Genomic DNA, 23,818 nt, shown 5'->3' with positions numbered 1-23,818 from the left:
ATACTCTGGGCGATATATCAGTACAGCAGCCCACGATATCGATACCGTAGCATCATATCAAACGATACGATATATCGATGCTTCAATATTTTTGCACACCCCTACCGAGGACCAAGAAAAATTTGTCTAAGGGCTATAGTTTGGACATGCCATGCACACAGTAACTAAGCTGTAGACTATAGACTGTAGACTGTGGGCTGTCACTTTAATTATTATGTTGAGTTATCATTCAATATATGAAAGCTGGAACAGTATATTTTGGCGCTCAGTGTTTATCGTGTTTACATTTTCTTTGCAATAACAGGGATATTTTTTGTTATTTTTGTTATATGATAAGATTTGACCTGTAGAAATGAATGAATTGAATAAGTATCCTCTAAAACTAATTTTCAGTTCCTTCTTCTGTATTTGCTGCAGCTTAAAAATTGTTTTACTGGTATTATTCCGTTTTATTGTTATTGTATCAGTGGCATAAAGTAGTTTCAGTATTATTTTAATTGCAATATTTCTCTGTAGCAAAATATCATACTTCAAAATATGTTACTGTGACAGGCCTAGGTATACTGTAGGCTGTGTCCTCACTCCATACTGTTCTATATAAGGCTTCAGACTGCACCAGCTTCAGACTGGCTGTGTCACTGACTGCAGAGGAGATGGAGCAAAAGATACTATGGGCCAGACACTTCTAAAAGCTGCTCTGACACCTAGTGGTAGTAATACACCCATGCACTGACCAATCGAGTCAGGATTTTTATATAAATACTTGAAAGAATGCGTAGTAATGTAGTGTCCTTGATCTCATACTCTGGTGTATGCATGCGTGCTTACGGGATGTGTGAATGGCTTCTGTTTCTATTCTGTTCTATTAGACTTTCTGCCAGCTTGCCTACTTTGTATCTGACTGCTCCTTAAGCTTTAAAGGTGCATTGTGTAACTTTTCTGGTTGAGGATTTTCTCTGTGGAGATATTATTGCTTTGTTTGTAATGGAATTAAACCTTTCTTTCTTCATGGAGACCAAGCAAGACCGAGTTAGAGATCAGATGAGTGTTTTTCTAAGTATTTTGAGCAATAACACCACCTGTAATTGAATAAATAAAAGGTAAAGCTCTTTAATGTCATACTGTGGAACATTCCAGGCAGAGAAATGACATATCCATAGAAAGAAGCAGGTGACAGATCCCCAACCAAATGTTACATAGTGCACCTTTAAATATGAAATCAGAATTAAAATATCACCAATTCTGACATCTCCTGATATTACCACATTTTCGCCCAACCGAGCCAGAATTCATGTCAAAATAGTGGAGTTCATTTGACAGTCTCAGTGAAAATTCATATTCTCCCTTCCCAGATGAGTCATTTTCGACGGTGTAGTTGCACAGGTGGGTGGCATATGTCATGGCAGAGCGTATGAAAGCTTTTGGTGCCATATGCTGTAGCAGATATCACTGTGCCAGGTAAAAGAAAAATAAATAACACCGGAAGCCTCTCCAAATACCAGAGAAAAAATGAGCCCAGAAAAGAGCAGTGCGTCTTTAGCTACGAAAGGTCATAGACAACACTGGAGGACACATTATAAAGGGAGAGGTGCAGAGTAAGAGTTACATCAGATTACAGCTGGACCGCACAGGTTTCAGAGAGATGAGAGACTGGCACTGTTAACATAGCGATTAGTAATAAAAAAAAAATAAATTGCTTCTTTCGAATGGTCAGAAAGTGGCCGAAATGATGCAGATATACAGGAAACTGGAACCTAAACTGTTTAAAGGTCCTATAGTACACAAAATTACTCTTGTGAGCTTTAAGATATGTTATAATGTTGTTTCTCATCAAAAACATACCTGGAGTTGTGTTTTGTTTCATTCATAACCCTTTAGTATTAGTTTGTGTACATCTCCAAAGCTCAGCATGCTCTGTTCCACCTTGTGATGTCATGATGATGCGATAGTTTTGACAGCTACCTTTTACCTTTAGTTCATTAGCGATTGACAATTCCAGGGTTGAAGTTCTCCAAATGATTCTAGTGAAGGTGTATGGAGTTTAAAAACACAGTGGAGCACTTTCTGTATTACCACAGACGGTTTTCAGTTTCAGAGAAAAACACAGCCTAAATATGTAGGGTTGTGTGTTGAACGTGCGAAAGAAACAAAATACATCTCCAGAAAATAGCAGAATTTAGGCCTTTTCCCAACCCTGACATGCAACAGAATCAAATTTATGACTTGCTTTCAAAGTTGCTCCAAAGATTAAGATTAATAAGTGTAAAAGTATAAATTATTTCTTCATCTTAGCTGCACTGAAACATCAAAAAGAATCTGGAAAACTGATTTTGTCTTGAACATGGCAACAGTTTTGTATATATAATGCTTTGTGTTCCACAGTATGGCATTAAACTTATCTCCATGGAAACAAGCAGTATATATTATGAAAATCAGACATTGATGTGTTATTTTAATTGTCATGATAATTGTGATTAATTGTTGCAGTCATAGTAAGAATGCACAATATTCAAGGTATTTTTTTGTATACCAACACCTGTAATTGGATAATGCCATACTGTGGGACATTCCAGGTAAAGTAGCATTCCATATAGTCAAGTTACATAGTTCAAGGGTTCTCAAAAGTATCAAAAATCAGATATTAATCGATAATAATAATATTGAAACTAGATACTTATTTGTGCAGGAATCGATACTGCAAAAAAATCACTTTAACAGGACAGAATTTGAGATTTCCTGAACAGTTTAGTGTGAGTTGGAGTTTGAGCTTCACAGTCTGTTTAGCTGTGCATATGTTCTTCTTTGTTATTTTAATTTTATAATGATTATTTATATTTTGACTTCATTTGTATTGTGATTTTAATGTCTTTCTTAATCTGTAAAGCACGCTGAATTATGAATTGTGCTATACAAATAAACTTGCCTTGCCTTTATCACAGCTAAATGAAGAAAATACTATAATTTTGTCTATGAAAATTACATTTGATTACTACATTTTTGTCTTCATTGTGGTTTTGTAATTTGTAATAAGCACTGAGTGAATGCCTAAGTATTATAAAAACAAATCAAGTGTGAAACTTTAGTAGCGTGACAACACTAAATAGTTCTATAAGGTTATATAATAGTTTCTTGCTTTCAGCCACAGCCAACGTGTATTCGCTTGCCCCACTCCTACGACTAAAAATACAAGAGTTTAAATAGAGGTCACACACACAGAGCAGATCAAATAAATCTGTGATACTCTTCCTAACACGTTACTGTCTTGCTTCTCGCCCTCCCTTCCTTTGTGCCCTTGACCCTAACACCTCCCCCTTCCTCCTTCCCAAACAAACCCTCACATCTCTCTCTCTCTCTGTTCCAGATTGTCTCCGCAGTGCAGTATTGCCACCAGAGGAGGATAGTACATCGTGACCTGAAGGTGAGGATCTCCAGTGTTTCACGTTTTGATAAATGTGGTATCATATTTCCCCTGGACCAGTTCTCGGATCACGTTACATTCAACTGCAGAGCCTTTTCCCAGCCTAATACATCATAGCTCTGTGAGAATTGACGTAGAAATTGGAGATGGTCTGATAAATATATTTTTTTCTATTTTTTTCAGTACTGATATCCAAAATTTGTCTGGCTGCTGTGGCCAATACCAATATTTACAGATTTTAAGTTCTGATGTTAAAGGCGCAAGTGTGTAACTTTTCTGCTGGAGGTTGCACCACCTTCTTGTCTCCTTGGAGTTGTTACTGTTTTTGTCCGGAATGTCTCAGTACAGCCTTAAATGTATCTCCCTTGCATTTACTCATCAACATGAGTTTTTACTGACCTAAAAACTTACATTCTTACTGTGAGTGGGCTCGTCTCTCCACAGATCTGACATGAAAGTTTGCTGTCAACTTCTGTCTTCTTAGAGATAAATAAGTGTAATCCCCTAATGTAGAACCAGTTTATTTCTCAGTTACTGTATGCATTCTAAGCATCTTATATTTTTTTAAGTTTATAAGTACTTTTCACAAGTTTCTTAGGTCGGAGGTTTGCTGCCACATTAATGGCAGCTACACGCACTTCCTGATTCCCGGATAATAAAACAGTCTTAGTGATATGGATATTTAAAAAAATTACCCATCTCTGGTAGTAATATCACTGTTTTATCCCACAGGCGGAGAATCTGCTCTTAGATGCAGACATGAACATAAAGATTGCAGATTTCGGCTTCAGTAATGAGTTCACGGTGGGCAGTAAACTGGACACGTTCTGTGGCTCTCCTCCGTACGCTGCTCCAGAGCTGTTCCAGGGAAAAAAGTACGATGGGCCCGAGGTGGACGTGTGGAGTCTGGGGGTCATCCTCTACACACTGGTCAGCGGCTCTCTACCCTTCGACGGACAGAACCTCAAGGTGGGGATTCATGTGGGGTTTGTAATGTAATGTCTGAAATGGGTTGGGGTCATAGCCTTTGTTTAAATTTAAGATGGAGTCAAAGTTTAGCTTTTGTTTGTAGTTATGTTGTTTAAGGGCCTGTACCTGATTTTAATATATTGTTGTTAAGGTAAATGCTCTTAACATCATACTGACAGGTCACCTTTTTTTGTCCAATCAGACACATTGTTACTAAGAATCATGGGAAACCAACTGTATGACACTATTGATTCTCTGTCATGGTGCATTTTCACAAATAACAACACCAAAAATAGTATAACCTGGCTCACACCAGATTGATATATTGTATGTATCACTCTTTATCAGTCTGGGATGTCTCTCGCTGAAAGCAATCGGAAAATGCAAAGCGACATGACAACTATTTGAATCTCAGTGGTCAGAGTGACACATCAGGGGAACCGGAAAATCCAAATTTTTCTATAGCCAGTTGAGAGAAAAAAGCATAGGCATCTTCCCTGTTGACACATAGTCTATATTGATAGGCTGAAATACTTCTGTTGGTGTGACCATGTTTGTTTTGGTTCAACAACAACTGCCTGAAACAATCCCAGACAGCTGTTTCTGTGTTGTGCATTTTCAGGGAATAAGTGGGATTGGCAGAATTGATTATTTAATTTATATCAAGCAATTAGCACTAACTGCTACATGGTAATAGATGTATGTCTGCTAATTGAGTATGTCACAATCCTATATTGTTACCAGTGTGTCTATACTAAACACATTGAATTTGTAACTGGCTTTGCAAAACAAAACAACACAACAAAACATTTGGCTGATTATAATGAGCTGAGCTAAATAGCATATATTATATTTATTGTAGATCAGGGTCTCCAGCCTGTAGCCGTGATCTACTAGTTCTTACTAATTATACATACTAGTATTACACTGACTATTTAAAGAAAGAACTAAGTAGGCAGGGCTAAATATTCAAAGTAAAACATGTTTCTCAATCAAGTACAAGCTCTTTAATACAGTATTACCAGGTCTACCAGACTGACACAAAGATAAACATCTTCTGTTAGTGCAAGTTATCCAAAGTGAAATTATGTATTGACAAATGTGTGAGCATGTTTCGATGATACAGACAGAATTTTTGCAACTACTGGTTCACTAGGCACTTTTACACTCTCCAGCTTGCCCAGAAATGCCCTGACTTCTGAAAGAATCTGATATCAGCCAACATGGGACTGGCCTAAACTTGCTAATTGTCTTATCAGACAACACAGATACACTAAAAATCCAATTAAACTGAACAATATCAAGATCTCTTTATTTCTAACACTGCTTTTTTTCCAAACACATTTGGAGCCACATTAAGCATTGGATTAGTGGTTAATCAGATAATCAGTTCATACTGGAGTTGATACCAGAGAATTATGGCCTGATCTTGATTGCGTGTAGTTACTGTTTTGGGTGGCTTAAGTCAAAATCCCTCAATTTGTAACTACAATTGGACACACACATAAAACCTACAGTATATATAGTATGGTATTAAACTTCTGTCTTGCATTTACTAAATTTCTTATCTGTTGGTGTTAAAAAACATGCATTCTTACTGGGATTGAGGTCACTTCTTCACAAACTAACCTGATGGCATGTCCTGCTTGTCTTTTTGGAGCTAGATAAGTTTAATGCCATTCTGTGGAACATTCCAGCCAAGGCAATATCATCACTATGGAGATAACAATATATTTTGGGCTCAGTGATTTTTGTGTGTAGAATTTCTTTGCAATAGTGGGGAGATTTGGAGCATTTTTATGTAATACAATGAGATTTGAGCTGTACTTGCAAGTTTTGAATTTTATTAGGTTTTCAATTTCTATTTATTTGATACAGCTCATTGCTTTTAATGATGTTATGTAATTAAAAATAGGTTTACTGGCATTGTTTTGCTTTGTGTCAGTGGCTTAAAGTAGTTTCACTATAATCATTTAGCGCAATATTTCTCTGTAGCAATACATCATGCTTCAAAATTAGTTATCGTGACAGGCCTACTGTGCTCTTTAAAGATGCACCTTGTAATTTTGCTGGTGGAGGGCCCGTGAAATGCTCATCTCCATGCAGATGTTATTTCTTTGCCTCGAGTGATGACATATCCATAGAAACAAACAGGTAACAGACCTTCCATGAGAAAAGTTACACAGTACACCTTTAAAGTAGCTTCAGTATTACCGTTTACCCCTCGATTTCTCTGTAGCAATGTATCACGCTTCAAAATGTGTTATCGTGACATGCCTATGTGCTCCCTAAATCGTAAAAATTCTAGTTAGAAGCACACTTTTTTACGCATAGTGTCCTAAAAACACACTTTTCACTGCTTTGGCTGCCCACAGGGATGACCTCGAAGAGAGCCACTTGAAATGAATAAATTAAGTGTGGAATTTCCTGCTTTTGTCACTGGGACTGACCCACTTGCCCTGATTCATGAGTTTCAATATAAGCCTGGAATGCAGGGGGTCAGATCAGGGCTCACTGCTATATTTCATTGCCTGTTTGATTGTTTTTGTGTGCAGGAGCTGAGGGAGAGGGTGCTGAGGGGCAAATATCGCATCCCCTTCTATATGTCTACAGACTGTGAAAACCTGCTCAAGAAGCTGCTAGTACTCAACCCGGTCAAACGAGGCAGCCTAGAGGTATAGCATGTTAAAGGGCACATATTTTTATTTATTTATTTGTATTTTTGTATTTATTTATGTTTGTATGTGTGTTAGTCTTATATTTGTTATGTTTATTTTGTTATTAATATCCTGGGTATATATACCCTTAAAATGACTGTATGTTATTTTCTGATCTATTATATGTTGTAATGTAGTTTCCTCATCAAAAACATACCTGAAGTTGTGTTTAGGCCCAGTTCTTCTCTTTGTTCCACCTTGTGATGTCATGTGTTAATACAGGACGTGCTCCACTATACACCATACACCTTCACTAGAATCATTTGAACTTCCTAATCACTACTGAATTAAAGGTAAAAGGTAGCTGTTAAGTTGAAAACTACCACTACATGACATCACAAGGTGGAAGAGAGCATTTTGAGCTTGAGAGATGTAGACAGACTAGAATGACCAGATTTTCAAAATAAAAAACTGGGACATCCCTGGTTTGGTTGGTAATAAGACAATTGTGAAATGGGTGCGTAATTAAGGAAAATTGTTATGCATTTAGCACTGATGAGAGAGACACCTGGGACATTTCTTGTATAAAACTGGGACAAATCACCAGTTTTGGATAAATCTGCTGGGACAGGGGACACAGGGCTCAAAACTGGGACTGTCCCGGGTAAATAGGGACATCTGGTCACCCTGAGACAGACAAAAAATATATATATATATAATAAACCTGGATTACTCAAACAAGTGTGAATGAAACAAAACACAACTCCAGGTATGTTTTTGATGAGACAATGGCATTATAACATGGTTTAAAACACAAAAGAGTCGATTTAGCTTATATGAGGCCTTTAATGATTTAGACTTGGCACTGCATAATTTACAAAAAGACTGAAATGGCTTCTAGCAAACAAGATGTTCATTAGCATAAGCATACAGAAATATGAATTGCTGTCAATGCTAGGGTATTAACATCATGGCATAATGGGCTATTTAATTTATATCGAGCAATTAGCACTAAATGCCACATGGTAATAGACGTATGCTAGTTAATTGAGTATGTTTATCACAGGCCTATAATGTAACCAATGTGTCTGTATTAAACACATTGAATTAGTAATTGGCTTTACAAAACAATATTAACATTTGGTTGATTATAATAAGCTGGGCTAAATAAATAGCATATATTATATTTATTGTAGATGAGGGTCTCCAGCCTGGAGCCGTGAGCCACCAGTAGCTCTTTTCCTCCTTCCAAGAAGCTCACCGAGGGATTTAGGAATTATACATATTACACTGAATAATTCAAATCTGATTCGTCACATGCCTGTCAGTATTACCTTGCGCTTTAAATGCCCAGCAATGTGCAGCAGCAAATGGATACGTTTTATAGGCATAGCCTCATTATATTGACAACATTTCTTGTGGTCTACAGGAAATGTTTGGTAAAAGTAGCTCTCTGTGGGGCAAAAAGTTAGAGACCGCTGTTGTGGATTTCCATGAGTGTTAGCTTGTAGCTTGTAGCCTCTGTTAACTCTATGCTAACTACTAACCTAACTAGTTGTCAGTGCTCTCTAACAAGACACTAGCAAACTGTAATAGCGGTGCTGTTTAATTAGAAAATTAATAAATAAATAAAACCGTTTGGTTAGTTGAACTATTTGTAGTATGTGAGTCAGTATAGTCTAGGGGTGACAAACTCAAAATTTAAAACTGGGACTAAGTCGTGGGCCAAACTAAATATTTCTTGAAAAAAATTCAACAACATCTGCATGTTTTCTCTTCTTTCAAGATATGTAATGTTAAATCTTTTCTTATTAAAATAAATGTTTAATAATAGTTTTGCTTAAACATTGAATCCAGAACAAGCAAAATATAAAATAATAACAACATTTTAAATAAATAATGTCTCTATAGTCTATCTGTGGCCAGCGGGCCATCTGATATGATCTTGCGGGCAAAATATAATTATATCACTGGCCAAATTTGGCCCCTGGGCCTGAGTCTGGCATGTATGGTATAGTCACATTTTCTTTGTGTTTTGGTCATTTTTAAGCAGCTTTTCTGTATTTTATCTAAACAAGTGACAATGTACGCTTCTCTTTACTGTTGGCAGGTATAAAATTGGTCAAAAATAATGACACTTGGGACATTTCTTGTATGTATTTCTTGTCCTGAGACAAATCACTGGTTTTGGATAAATCTGCTGGGACAGGGGACACAGGGCTCAAAACCGGGACTGTCCTGGGTAAATAGGGACGTCTGCTCACCCTATTCTATATATTTCTTTAAGTTTTAGCTTGTAGCCTGTAGCTTCTGTCATGCTAATTGCTGTTCTGAATTGCTAACATAACAGGTTGTTAATGTTCTGTGATGTTGATTTGTGCTGAAGTTTATTCAGTAGACACAACTGAATTGAATTTCTCAGCAGTTTTTATCTGTATATTTTTGATTGCTCAAACTACGAACATGTTAAAAATTCACCCCTCAGCCTTTTCAGCAGGTCACAGCAGCAGGTTACTTTTCAGTCCTGTTCAAAAATGTACTGGTGTAGAAAATACAGATACCTGCTCTCCAACTCTAAAATCTACTTAAGTAAAGTACAGACACCTCTTTTTTTTTTTACTCAGGTACAGTACATTCCTACTTTTACTTCATTATATTCCATCACTGGAAATATGAAAGCTTTGTAGACACATTTTAGCAGAGTAAATGAACGCCCATTTCTTTGCTGTGCTTATAATACTCTGTCATTAAATAGCTTTATGCCACGTCAATATTTCCCTGCATTTACAAGAGCTCAATACTAAAGATTTCTCCACCTAAGATAAAAATTGATCTTGCTTTTTGTTGTTCCTGATGATTAAGCCCTCTCATTTATGCACTGGCGTGATCTCAGGAGGGCATTCTAGGTCCTGGTTTAATTACACGTGATTAGATATACAGTGTGTATGTGTGTGTGTTTGTGTGTGTGTGTGTTTCTACAGGCAGCTAACATTAATGATAGCTAATTATGTGTGCGTTTGTGTTGTGTTTTCCCATCAGCAAATTATGAAAGACCATTGGATGAATGTGGGTCATGAAGAGGAGGAGCTAAAGCCTTACATCGAGCCGGAGGCGGACTTCGGCGATACGTCCAGGATAGGTGTGTACTGCTGCTGCTGGGGGTGTTCTACATGTGTCTCTATTGTCAGGATGTTAGTTACCATGGTGACACAATGCACATATTTGCAAACACGAGCTAAAGATAGTCTTAAAATTCAAGAAAAGAAAAAAAAAAATTAGTTAAGCAACACATTTTCAGGAGTCTGTGATCAATATGAGTGCTCATGGTCATGTTTAGGTGTTTTTCAACAAAAGGTGAAAGCAAAAAGGAACAGGACTCGCTGCAAGGAGTAATATTAAAATTATTGGATATTTTCAACCTGCAAAACCAAATTTATTATGAAATGTAGTTGCTATAGAAACACGGGTGTGCAATTAATGGCATTTAAATAGGGATTCAGTCACTTTTGATCTTTTTAATAGAGAGGTTTACAGCCAGTCCTCTCTCAGTAAAAGCATGTGGTTTGGAGTTCAGATTTTGAAAGACAAAATTTAATGGAGTCATATTGCACTAATTTCTGATCTATGTTATAATGTTGTTTTCTCATCACAAACGCACACGTTTAACACACAAACCCTGCATATTTAGGCTGAGTTCTTCTCTCAAACAGTAAACTCTGTTCCTCCTTGTGATGCCATATGTTAATACAGGAACTGCTCCACTGTGTTTTTAAACAGCTTCAGGAGAATCATTTGGATAATTTTAGCCCTGGAATTGCTGATCTGTACTAAACAAACGATAAAAAGTAGCTGCTAACTTGAAAACTACTGCTTCATGACATCACAAGGTGGAACAGAGAATTTTGGACTGTGGAGATGCAGACAGACTAATAATAAAGAGTTACTCAAACATGTGTGAATGAATCAAAACACAACTCTCGTTATGTTTTTGAAGAGGTAACAGCATTTTGACAATTTTGTACAATATAGGACCTTTAATAGAGAAATTGAACATTGAACTTCCTTACAAAAATAAAATGACAAAAGATTAAAAAAAAATATATATGTTTTAATTTATTTTTTATACATTATACACATAATTTATAAATGTTGAGTCTCAGCATTCTGGGAGGTTGGTGAACATTGTGCTGGCCTTGGTTGAACTACGCAATTATTAAAATGAGAAGTGTGGTACACCAGACCTCTGTAAGAGCGTCTCATTATTTTAATGACCAAGTGAGCTAAGTGCCTCTATAAATAACAGCTAACACTGAGCTAATATTCTCAGTCCATGCTCTTACATTCAGTGTACAGTGCTACCATAATGTTTGAATTATAATGTTTGAATTAAAGGTGCATGGTTATGTAAGTTTATGCTTCCACCACTTGCTTGTCATCTCCATGGAGATACCTTGCTTTGCCTTGAATGTTCCACAATATGGCATTATATTCACCTCTCTTCCATTTTTTTCAGTTACAGGTCTATCTATTGTTAAAATTACCTTGAAAAACATGTGTTACTGTTAGCTCTCCATAGATCTGACCTATAACTTGGTCTGGTTGCATCACATGTTTTTTTTTTTTACAAGACAAATTACACAGAGGATCTGTGAATATTTAAGGCTGGATCAGGCTATATAAATAGACAAAATACAAAGTTATTGTAAAAATGTTCCTTAAACTGTTTCTGTATGGGCCTCAAATTCTTCGAAATATAATTTGTCTGTTAAAGGGCCCATATTACACTATTTTCTGATTTTTATAATATTGTTTCCTCATCATGAACATACCTGGAGTTGTGTTTTGTTTCATTCACACATGTTTAACACAAAACCCTTGCATAGTTATTCTCTCATACAGAAACACCACCTCATGATGTCATGTGGTAATACAGGAAGTTCTCCACTCTGTTTTTAATAATAATAATTTAAAAAAATGTAATAATTTTAGCCCTGGAATTGCTAATCTCAATTGAACAAAAAGCAAAATGGAGCTGTTAACTTGAAAACTACCACTACATGACATCACAAGATGAAACAGAGCATTTTGAACTTTAGAGGTGTAGACAGACTAATAACAAAAGATTACTCAAACATATGTGAATGAAACAAAACACAACTAAATGTTTTTGAGGAAGTAACAACACTGTACCATGGCTTAAAGCTCACAAGATTCAATTTAGTGTAATATAGGGCACTTCCTATAACTTGAACTTCTTTGGTCATCAGCATCACTTCATAGTGATCTCATTGATACTTTGCAGCTCATGTCATCAACATTCCCTGGAGATGTGATGCTAATTGAAGGCACTGCTCTGTCAGAAGCTCTACTAGGCTTTAATCTTTATTCTAACACAACCTGACCTGAGAAAGACCTGATTTATTTGGACCTACAACAAGTGAGTTGATTTGTGCTGTTAACAAGTCTCTCACACATGAAATTGCACTCACAAGCTGGCTAGTTAGTCACTGTCACCTTTTTATTGAAAATCAAACACCTAAACTGGACATAAACGCTCATGTACATTGTGGCACTGCTGAACATTCCAAGTTGCGTGTAGATTGCTATGGTAACTGCAGAAAGCATCAGTTGTGTGTTATTGACTCTGTTTGCTCTGTCTGACCCCAGAGCTGATGGTGACAATGGGCTTCCCTAAAGATGAGATCACGGACTCGCTCCAGAACCAGAAATACGATGACGTCATGGCAACGTACCTGCTGCTGGGAAGGAAAGCTCCAGAGGTCAGTCAGTCTGCTCCTCTCATCATGTTGTCAACATAATACAAACCCATACAAAGAATGAGAGAGTTTTTAGCTTGGGTTCATGTGACATCATTCGAAACTGTCCATTCTTTTGTAGAATTAAAGGACACATATTACGCTATATTCTGATGTATGTTTTTGTTTAATTCATTCATGTTTAACACACAAATCCTCCATATTTAGTCTGATTTTTTTTTTTCTCTCAAACTGAAAGCTCACTGTTCCACCTTGTGGTGTCATGTGATACTACAAGTGCCCCATTGTGTTTTTAAACTCCATGCACCTTCACTAGAATCATTATTTCAGACCTGTAATTGTCAATCTCTAATTAACAAAAGTTAACTAGCAACTTGAAAACTACTGCTTCGTGACATCACAAGGTGGAACAGTGTTTTGATATTTGGAGATGTAGACAGAATAAAAATAACGAGCTTCTCAAACATGTTTGAATGAAACAAAACACAACTCTAGGTGGGTTTTTGAGGAGGTAACAGTATTATAACATGGCTTAAAGCTCACAAGAGTACATTTTGAGTAATATAGGACCTTGTAGCCCTCCTGCTGTGCTACATGCCAGAGGCGTAATGGGCAGTGTTTAAGTCAGTTAACTTGTGATGTATGAAAAGTAGTAATTAAGTCTACAGTCACTCTTTCCCTGTCACGTGACAAAATTACCCATCTACCACCAATAATTAATCACGCCAAAGTAAATAAATGTCAAACTCCAAATATAAAGATATTAGCTGCTCCACAACTTTCCCAACTTACTGTTGGGCTTTTGTGATTTTTTTTAGTATATTTACTTTTAGGACATACAATGCCAGTCAAAAGTTTGGACTCAATTTTCATTTTTGTTTCTTCTTTATTTCCATGATTATTTAGATTGTTGATTCTCACTGAAGGCATCAAAATTATGAATGGACACATACTGAATGTAGTAAATAAAAGATAAACTCAAAATAACTCAAACTCATTTTGCTTTAGATAAAAACCCAGGTTTGAGCCCTGAACAACACTGTTCTCTGCACTGCACAAATGCACAGGAACAATGATGTCATTCTTAGTTTGCTGTCCAATGGAGCAATCATGTCTATCACTGAGGCAAACAATTTTAGAATACAACATTTTACATTGGGGCGCCAGTGGAAATATTGTCGTAGTATGAGCATGAGTGATGGTAGTGGTTGGAGAGACAGATGGCGTAAATTGGCTTGCTTTTTTCAGTCTGTCCCAGGGCAGCTGTGGCTCCAAAAGTATTTTACCACCACTGAGTGTGGAGTGAATGAACAATGCATCGTAAAGAGCTTTGACTGTCTTGAAAGGTGCTGTATGGTGCAATAATTCATTAATTAGTTTTTAATGTTAGGCTTCTTGTTATTGCAAAGTGAAATTCCTCAGTAGGATTCATAGCAAAGGAGAAATTCAGTTCTGTCAAATATGTTTCACAGCTCATCCAAGCTGCTTCTTTAGTTCTGAAACTTTGGTCCAGCTGACAGAATTGAAATTCTCCTTTGCTATAAAAAAAAAGCTCCAATTCTTTGAAAACATTCTATCCACCAGTCGCCATGATAGAGTTAGTGGATACTGTTAATGCTAGTATGTGGCCTACAGCACAGTGCTCGTACTGCTTTGTTCTGCAATGCTTGAAGTTGAAAAGTCTGAAAAGCCTTCAAGTATATTCAGTAAAACAGATCTCTCCATGACTCTTCTGTATATCTCTCCTTCAGTTTGAGGGCAGTGAGCCTCTGACCAACAGCGTCCTGAGACAAAGACCGACGAGTGACATCAACAACAGCTCCAGCATCTCTCCCGCCCACCCCAAAGTCACACGCAGCATCTCAGCCAATCAGAAGCAGCGACGCTACAGTGATCATGGTGGGGATGAGGAGGGAGGAGGAGGAGGAGGAGGGGGTGGTGTCGTAGAGAAGCCAAGTAAAGTAACCCGGCGTCCCCCAGCTCTGAGCGTGCTGCTGCCTGCGTCTCCTACAGGGGGAAGCTGCACTAGACCCTATTAGAGAAAGAACTATATTTATACTACAGGAACTTTTTTTTCTGAGTTGGAATTCCAAACATTTTAAAGTACAGTGCAAAAGTCTTGATGAGGATTTCAACTATTAAAGGTGCATTAGTGTGCTAAAATGCAACATTACAAACAAACATTTCAGGGTATCACAATTTACTGAGTGTACAATTGTATAATGTTACACAAATTAATTGGAAAAACTGTTTTAGTAGTTGAATTGTAATTTAAAAGCGGCAGTTCCTAATTAAAGAAAATATCTCAAAATCAATAAACCTGTATATGAATTACAGTTAGGTCACTTAACTATATTAAAGCCACAGTAAGTAACTTTTTAGCCAAAAAATAGACTAAAATCAAAGCATGTTTTTTTATTATTGTTTTTGCACCTGAAAAACATCAAAAAACATGCGTCCTTACCTTGAGTGGGCTTGCATCTCCACAAACCTGATTCTTTATTTAGCTTGAAGGAAGAGCTCCTGCTTGTTTACATGGAAATGTTGCTCCTTTGGCTATAATATTCCACAGTACAATGTAAAGCTCCGAAGTATGGTTTTCACTTTCTATTTTCATGGAATCATGCAGGTGACGTGCCTCCTCCAGAAAGCCACATACTGTGTCTTTAAGTATGCAAATGTAAAAAAGATATATCTATTTCCATAAAAAAGGCCAAGTTAAGAATAACACTAGTTAATGTTCTCATTGATTCTCTCTGTAAAACTGATGTTAATTTCTACTTCTATAAAAACACACCATTAAACATTTTAATAACACAAATTCAAATAAACCATTGAAGCAATGTTCACACCTCACTTGAATCTTTTGCACTGTCCTCTACAATAAATATCTGCTCACATTGGCTCCTTGTTGAAAAGGAGATAATACAGTGTTTATTGTTGGATGGAATAGCAGCTTCCTCCTAGTTCATGTGGGGCCATTGTGTGTGGCGCCATCTGCTGGCTGCTGTCCTGCAGCACCTCAAAGCATGAGGAGGGAACAGCTTTACTTCAGACCTGGGCCCTGTACCACAAAGCTTATGAAAACATCTTTCATATATCCTTCTTTCTCTCATTTAGACAAATAATAAAATAAGTCATATGATTTTATTGCTGCAGAGAAAAGGGAGGGTTTAATTTTTTTCTGTTTTTTTCTAGCTATCATAAACCAACAATATTTCAGTTAGTTATTCTCACTTTATATTGATCACACACTCCTGAAAATTAGTTGTTTAAATCCATTTTGTGTGTTTGTTTTTTTTACTTTATCTATATCTCTTTTTTGACAGTGTTAATATGTGCATTGTACCTCCATGATAAATGCTGATCATTCCACCATAGACATCCATGTAGAAGACCACCAGCTTGATGTTACTGCAAAATATCTGTAGTGGTTTATTTATTTAATTAGAATGTAGCTTTGCAGTACAGGGTCCTGCATACTTGGCCTGTATTTTGAAGTGTGGTGACGTAGAGTGATACATATATTTTGTTATTGCTTGCTGTTTGCCTTTTTATTCAGTTGTGTTCTTCTCCAATATACTATACATACATCCCTAGTGTTAATACTGCCGTATCATAACTTCTTTATGCTTGTTTACGTTGCAGTGGGTCCATCGGTGCCCCCTGCTGTCTCGTACACCAAACGGGGCCAGGCTCTTAGCGTGGAGAGTGACCACAGAGAGGAGTGGGACGGAGCGCGCAGACTGGAGCTCAGCACGTCCAAAGGAGATGTGCCTGCCTCGCCACTAGGAGTGCAAGAGAGGAAGAAGACCACAAGTGCTGTAGGGGTAACCACTGCTATGTTGTACAGAGTCTATGGTGAAGTCGAAACTAGTGTAGAGCTAAAAGTGACGTGGGGTGACGAGTCTTTTGATATCTCCTCAAACAGTTTTCATCAAAAACGCTTCAAACTTAGCACAAAGGCTCAAAACCCATGTCTGTTTAAAGGTGCATTGTGTAACTTTTCTGGTGGAGGGTCTGTCACTTGCTTGTTTCGATGGATATAGCATTCTAGAATAGCTGTCTAGAATGTTCCACAGTATGACATTAAACAGCTCTGCCTTACATTTATTCAATTATAGGAGGTTTTATAGCTCACAATACTCAGAAAAATGTGGGATTGCCTTTCCACAGATCTAGCCTGTAACCTGGTCTGGTTTGGTCTCCAGGAAGATAGAAAGGTTTAATGCCATACTGTGAAACATTCTAGAAGCAATAACATCTGCATAGAGAGAAAAGCATTTAACGGATCCTCTACAAGAAAAGTTACACGATTCACCTTTAAAGATTATCTATTCAATTTAAGATACAAGGTCAGGCATGGTCAGGGTGAGTTTTCAACAAAATGGCAAAATTCAGAAAATAAAAAATCTTTCTCAAATTTTACTGGATCTGAGCAGACCCAATGAAACGTAAAATCGAGGCAGGAGCTTTGAAGGTCCTATATTACTCAAAATTGACTCTTGAGAGCTTTAAACCATGTTATAATGCTATTACCTCTTCATAGATGTTTGGTAACCCTTCATTATTAGTCTGTCTCCTTCTCCCAACCTCATAATACTCTCTTCCACCTTGTCATGTTATGAAACAGTAATTTTAAAGTTAAAAGCTACCTTTTACCTTTAGTTCAGTGGAGATGGGCAATTTCAGGGCTGAAATAATCCATCTGATTCTAGAGAAGGTGTATGAAGTTTAAAAACACAGTGGAGCACTTCCTGTATTACCATATGACATCACAAGGTGGAACAGAGTGTTTTCTTTGAGAAGATCTCGGGCTAAATATGGTGTGTGTTAATGTGTGAATGAAACAACACACAACTCGAGGTATAACTGTGACGAGGAAACAACATAATAACATAGAGCAGATAATACAGGTGTAATATAGGATTTGATTCACTATTGCTTACCCATTTACTCAACAAATAATAATTTGTCCTTTTTGTCCTTTCTTACCTAGACCAACGGATCCATGACTCGTAGAAATACTTATGTTTGTGAGCGTTCCTCAGATAGATACTCAGCTATTCCCAATGGCAAAGACAGCAGGTAAGAACATTTCAAAACATTACATCTTCTGGGGTTCAGGGACAAGTACACCAGGAGACTATAGCTTAACTGTTGTTGCTGACCTATCCAAACCTACTGTGCAAATACTGTATACTGTTGAAAGTTTCTTTGTTTCTGTTGTAGATAATTGTAAATAATAATAACTGTAAAAGCCAAAGTCCATAATGTAGTACAAGACTAAAGCATAGTTAAACTGTTAAAGGACCTGTTTGTAGCCTATGCTGCACTACCACAGATTGAAAACCACTGCACTAAACACATTACATGAGACACAGTGGTGGAAGAAGTACTCAAGTGGTACTTTTACTGTTTCTTAAGTAAAAGTATTAAAGTACCTATTTAAAAATGTACTTAAAGAGTAAAAATTGATACAGATTTTGTGATCAAATAAAGTTTCAAATATGCTGATTCTGATAAAGATATGTGCTCATGTTTGTTCAATAGAAACAACTGAATCAATGTATTTTCCTAGCAGTTTTTATTTGTATATTTATGATGCTCAAACTATGAATGTATTAAAAATAAACCTTTCAACAGGTCTCAAACAATAATCAAAAAGTACGTTTACTTTTCAGTCCAGTTAAAAATGTCATAAAGTAGAAAGTACAGATACTGAATGTAGTAAAGTAAAAAAGATACAGATACCTAAAATTTATACTTGAGCACAGTACCTACTAAAATTTATACTTAATATTTATACCGCTTTACTACTTCTACTTCATTATGTTCCACCACTAATGACACAATTCTATGTCCGTGTGCAGTTTGACTGAAGTCTCTGGCAGTACCCCCTCTACAGCCTTGAGCTCCACGCGGCCTCGTCACACCAAGTCCATGTCCTCATCGGGGCACCCCTCCAAGAGCACACTGCCCCCTATTGACGACAACTCAGAGCTCAAAGCCAGGTCAGACTCAACAGAACTCCATATGACCGGGAAAAGATGAGTGTATTTTTTTCCCATAGATATTTATTGATTTTTAAAAGTTTTAAGACATGACATAATGACAAAAACAAAACATGCACATGACAAGGAACATAAGTAAATACATCCACATGCGTTTGTCTACACATACTTTATATACTATGAGCTCTAGTGTTGTCAGTAAATTGATACCTACATGACAATCAATACCAAAACTAGTATCAGCCAGAAAACAGACTATAGAAATAGAATGGATAAATAGAAAAAGAGGAGAGAGAGGGGGCAGCCAGGCTTCTCGAGATACTTGTCACTGGTGTTGATAAGGACTCTGCTCTCTTCTGTATAATGTCAACATGCCTCTCTATGTGGAATGTTCCTAAGTATGGTTTTAAAGGGCTTATATTACTATTTTCTGATGTTATAATGTTGTTTTCTCATCAAAAAAAACATACCTGGAGTTGTGTTTTGTTTCATTCATACGTTTAAAACACAAATCCACCATATTTAGGCTGAGTTCCTCTCTCAAACAGAAAACACTCTGCTCTATCTTTTGATGTCATGTGGTTATAGAGGAAGTGCTCCACTGTATTTTTAAGCTCTATACATCTTTATTAGAATCACTTGGATAATTTCAGCTTTGTAATTGCCCATCTCTATTGAACAAAAGCTTAAAGGTAGCTGCTAACTTGAAAACTATCACTACACAACTACCACTACATGGTGGAATGGGGCATTTTGAGCTTTCCAGATGTAGACAGACTAATAAAAGATTACTCAAACGTGAATGAAACAAAACACAACTCCAGGTATGTTTTCGAGGAGGAAACAGCATTCTAACATTTCACAAGTCAATTCTGAATACCATAATATAAGACTTTTAAATCTTCCTGTTCTTTTTGCTTGTGTCTCCTTAGTTCGTCCCCCCGTGGCCCCTCCACCTCCCCCTCCGCCCACAGCATCAGTACCCCAGAGAAGAATCGATTCCCTAGGGGCACCACCAGCCGCAGCACCTTCCACGGCGCCCAGCTCAGAGACAGACGCAGCGCCACCTACAACGGGCCGCCCGCCTCGCCTACCCTGTCCCACGACACGGGGGCTCTGGCACAGCAGCGCAGGGGCACGTCCACGGGCATCATCAGCAAGATCACCTCCAAGTTTGTGCGCAGGTACGGGGTCAGTGTTGGGACAACAGTAACACAGGGAGCAGAACATGGGAACGGTTGGCTATAATTAGGGCAATTTGGAAAACATAGGAGGCATGCACTGATCCAGCTTTTTCAGGTCTGATACCGATTTCGATATTATGGCTTTATGTATCTGCCGATATCCGATATTAACTACCAGTGCAGAGACTAAACACAGCATTTATGTCCTTAAAACAAAAAATAAGACAAAACTGAAGTGTGATGCAGCTGTTTTTATCTCTCAATTATAGAACAACCTTGTATTAAAAAATTCAAACACTATGAGACTTTCTGGCCAACTACGGCCAGTAAATAATATCAGTTTATATACTCAAACAGGATATCGGCAGAACCAATATTTGGAAGCCAGCTAATTTTTTCCGTATTGGCGCCAATATCTGATATCAGGGTTGGATTGGTGCATCCCTAAAATATATGTAATTGTGATTTTTCTGACAAGCTTTGCAGTTACATTTGTGATTTATGTTTTGATTAAAGGATTTTGTTTGAAGTTCACTTTTTAAACACATGCAGGAGAATAAGGCGATAAGGCGTATGAACTGACAAACTAATACAAGAATCAGAACATGTTTGAACAAATCTAAACTACAGCTTTTATGCAGAATAAGACATGTTATACTGCTGTTATCTCATTAAAGACATACTTGGAGTTGTCTTTTCTTTCATTTACACACGAGTAATCTTGTATTATTAGTCTCTCTACATCTCCAAAGCTCAAAATGCTCTGTTCCACCGTGTGATGTCATGAAGTGGTAGTTTTCAAGTTAACAGCTACCTTTTAGCTTTTCTTAAGTACAGATTTGAAACTGGAAATTCATGTGCTGAAATTAACCAAATAATTCTAGTGAAGGTGTATGAAGTTTAAAAACACAGTGAGGCACTTCCTGTTTTACCACATGAATTCACAAGGTGGAATAGAATAGATTTTTTTTCTGTTTGAGAGAAGAACTAGCCTAAATAAGCAGGTTTTTGTGTGTTAAACGTGTGAATGAAACAAAACACAACTCCAGGTATGTTTGTGATGAGGAAACATAGGTCAGAAAATAGTAAAATATAGGCCCTTTAGTTGTTTTTGCGCTAGTTACAAATTCATTCATTTTTCATTCAGTTATATTTTTCCATTTAATTTGAACTTACTATTTGAATTCCAAAAATATTTCCACATATTTTTTGCTCCACCATGCTTCTTGCTGTTTATAATCCTCTATTTCCACGTTGCTTTTAGCCTGCTACTACATTACATCTAGCGTCCCTTGCTGCCAGTGTAACAGCAGAGCCCCCTTAGATACTGTAGCCGCTCACTGCTCACCGCTGTCTCTCCTCTCTCTCCCGCTCAGAGCTATGTCTTTCAGGTCGGCGCGGAGGTGAGAGCACACTACGCTTGCTGCACCACAACCTCCTCACCTTTGACCTTTGACCTCTTTAACCTCCTGTACACTACATCCTTGCCTAAACTCACACCTTTGTGTTGCAGTGTTTCTTTTTTTTGTCTCTTCACTTAAACTTTTTGCTAGCATTCCCTCTCCTTACTCTCCCCGTAACGATTAGATAAGGATCTCGGAGACTAGGGTTGCCAAAAATATCGAAAATCACATATTAATCGATACTAAAATGATATAAATTTGAGCAAGTATCAATACTAAAGACGTTTACAGGACAGAAATGAAGCTTTCCTGAATAGCTTTGGATGATCTTGAGCTGTATCAGAATAAGAACACATAGAGTATGACTGTGCATATGACCATGCACCACTATGGAACATACCTGGACCACTGAGGGATTACACAGATATAAGACCACATGGGAATAAAAAAGAAATTTCTACAATTTAATGTTGAAAATCACATTCTATTATCTAAAGATAGTATTTTTAATTCTCATTGTGGTATCAGAATCTGTATTAAATATTGAGTGTATTCCTTAGTATACATTCATCACAAATTTTGGACTTCCGGTCATTGCGCAGTGCATACTGGGAAGGATCCTCCGAAAAATTGAGCATTCCAGTGGGATGCTTCTATTTTCAAAGCCGACCTTTTAAGTCTTTTGAACCATATCGCTTTTGTTTCAGGTTCTGATAGTGTCATATTTTAGTTATGGGATTCGGACATCGTAATTGTGAAGTTGTTGGATGTCCTAACAGTGGAAAATGGCTCGAGAAATGGGCTTCAGAAGTTTGCCAACTCCATAACTGCAAAAAGGAATCAGATCTGTGTGACTGCAAATCTCCCTTCCCAACGGAATTGAAAAATAGTGAAAGGCGAAGGCAATGGGTGATGGGATGAGTATTGATACACAGGAAGGAAGAAAAAGAAAACCTTTGACTGCTTAAGAAATCATCCCGAGTTTCCAGCGAACTTTTTGTATGTGGAGCGCCATCAGAGCTAAATCCCAGTCCCTTGCTCAACCTTGGTTACAAATTTAAAAAATCAACACCAAAGCAAAAGGCACCAGCTATTCACCAAGGAACACCTTCCAATGCAAAGCGATCAAGACATGATGTTGCTGTAAAGTCAGTCCAACAAGAAAGTGCTCAGCCTGTTTGTCTTCTGCACCTCTCGCTTAACAAACGGGATTTGGCTTTGATGGCGCTTCACATACAAAATGTTCATTGCAAACTCAGGATGATTTCTTAGGCAGCCAAAGGTTACCTTTTTCTTCCTTCTTGTGTTTCAGTACTGCCCATTGCCTTCGCCTTTCACTATTTTTCAATTCCACTGGGAAGGGAAACACGAAGGTTTGCAGGCCCACAGATCTGATTCCCTTTTGCAGTTATGGAGTTTGCAAACTTCCATAGCCCCTTTTCCACTGTTAGGACATCCAACAACACAATTACGATGTCCAAATCCCAAAACTAAAATATGACATTATCAGAACCAGAAACAAAAGCGATATGGTTCAAAAGACTAGAAAAGATTGGCTTTGACAATAGACGTATCCCACTGGGAAATCAAACATGGCGGTTTGATGCTAATTTTTTTGGAAAATCCTTCCCAGTATGCATTGCGTGATGACCGGAAGTCCGAAATTCGTGGTGCATGTATTGAAATTGAGTTTAAATTTTTAGTATCATGACAACAGTAGTGGAGATTAAGGAAAGGCAACACTTTAAAAGCAAGGATGCAGGCCAAAAAAAGGTCACCCGGTGTGTGTTGGTCCCAGACGTGTGGGTTCTTTCCTGGCATGAAGCCCCCACAGCTCCCCTCTTTTTTGTCCAGTGATGGTGGTGGGGTGGAGGGTGGGTGAGGGTGGATGAGTGGGCGGAGCTTATATTACAGCTCGAGTTAACATTGTATTTCTGTTCATTTCAGGGTGCCTAGTGAAGGAGAGGCCAGTGCCAGGACAGACACCCCAAGGTGAGGTATCGAACATAGCTACCACTTGACCAAGTTTGCCTGATTACCCAGTCCCTTTTGTTCGAATCCAGAAAGGACTGAAATTGGACCACAGAGCTTGAAAAATCTCTGTCCAAACTTGACATCTCCTCTTGACAATTCTCGTTACATTTAGAACAAAATATATTACTTCTTTTACTTGGGATAAGTAACAGTATGGTGGCTGAAATCTGGAAAACAGGATATGACTCCAGATATGACTCCAGATCCATCTGTGTAAAATTTTGTCAAAGTGTGTGGGTCTGGCTGGTCAGGTAAGGACCAAGTAGGGCTAAAGTCGACTAAAGAACTTCTTGCTCTCAAAACTATTACGCATCTCTATGTATGTGAACCAAAATGTATTTCCAAGACTTAGACTAAACTTT

General features: G+C 37.6%; 1 protein-coding gene across 1 annotated transcript in view; it reads left to right on the top strand.

Moving 5' to 3' along the window:
- The window catches only part of mark1 (MAP/microtubule affinity-regulating kinase 1), a 113,366-nt gene that overhangs the window by 81,517 nt on the left and 8,031 nt on the right, over positions 1 to 23,818 (top strand). The window contains exons 8-18 of the mRNA XM_055162451.1: positions 3,362 to 3,418; positions 4,151 to 4,387; positions 6,943 to 7,062; positions 10,084 to 10,183; positions 12,712 to 12,824; positions 14,573 to 14,777; positions 16,470 to 16,651; positions 17,821 to 17,909; positions 18,695 to 18,835; positions 19,768 to 20,019; positions 23,370 to 23,414. Coding sequence (XP_055018426.1) covers positions 3,362 to 3,418; positions 4,151 to 4,387; positions 6,943 to 7,062; positions 10,084 to 10,183; positions 12,712 to 12,824; positions 14,573 to 14,777; positions 16,470 to 16,651; positions 17,821 to 17,909; positions 18,695 to 18,835; positions 19,768 to 20,019; positions 23,370 to 23,414 — 1,541 coding nt within the window. The remainder of the gene's footprint in view (positions 1 to 3,361; positions 3,419 to 4,150; positions 4,388 to 6,942; positions 7,063 to 10,083; positions 10,184 to 12,711; positions 12,825 to 14,572; positions 14,778 to 16,469; positions 16,652 to 17,820; positions 17,910 to 18,694; positions 18,836 to 19,767; positions 20,020 to 23,369; positions 23,415 to 23,818) is intronic.

This window comes from Boleophthalmus pectinirostris, unplaced genomic scaffold, assembly GCF_026225935.1.
Source record: "Boleophthalmus pectinirostris isolate CB_2022bp ecotype Guang Dong unplaced genomic scaffold, ASM2622593v1 HiC_scaffold_5, whole genome shotgun sequence".
Lineage (NCBI taxonomy): Eukaryota > Metazoa > Chordata > Actinopteri > Gobiiformes > Gobiidae > Boleophthalmus > Boleophthalmus pectinirostris.
The sequence above is the reverse complement of the archived record's forward strand: the minus strand, read 5'-3'. Positions and strand labels throughout refer to the sequence as shown.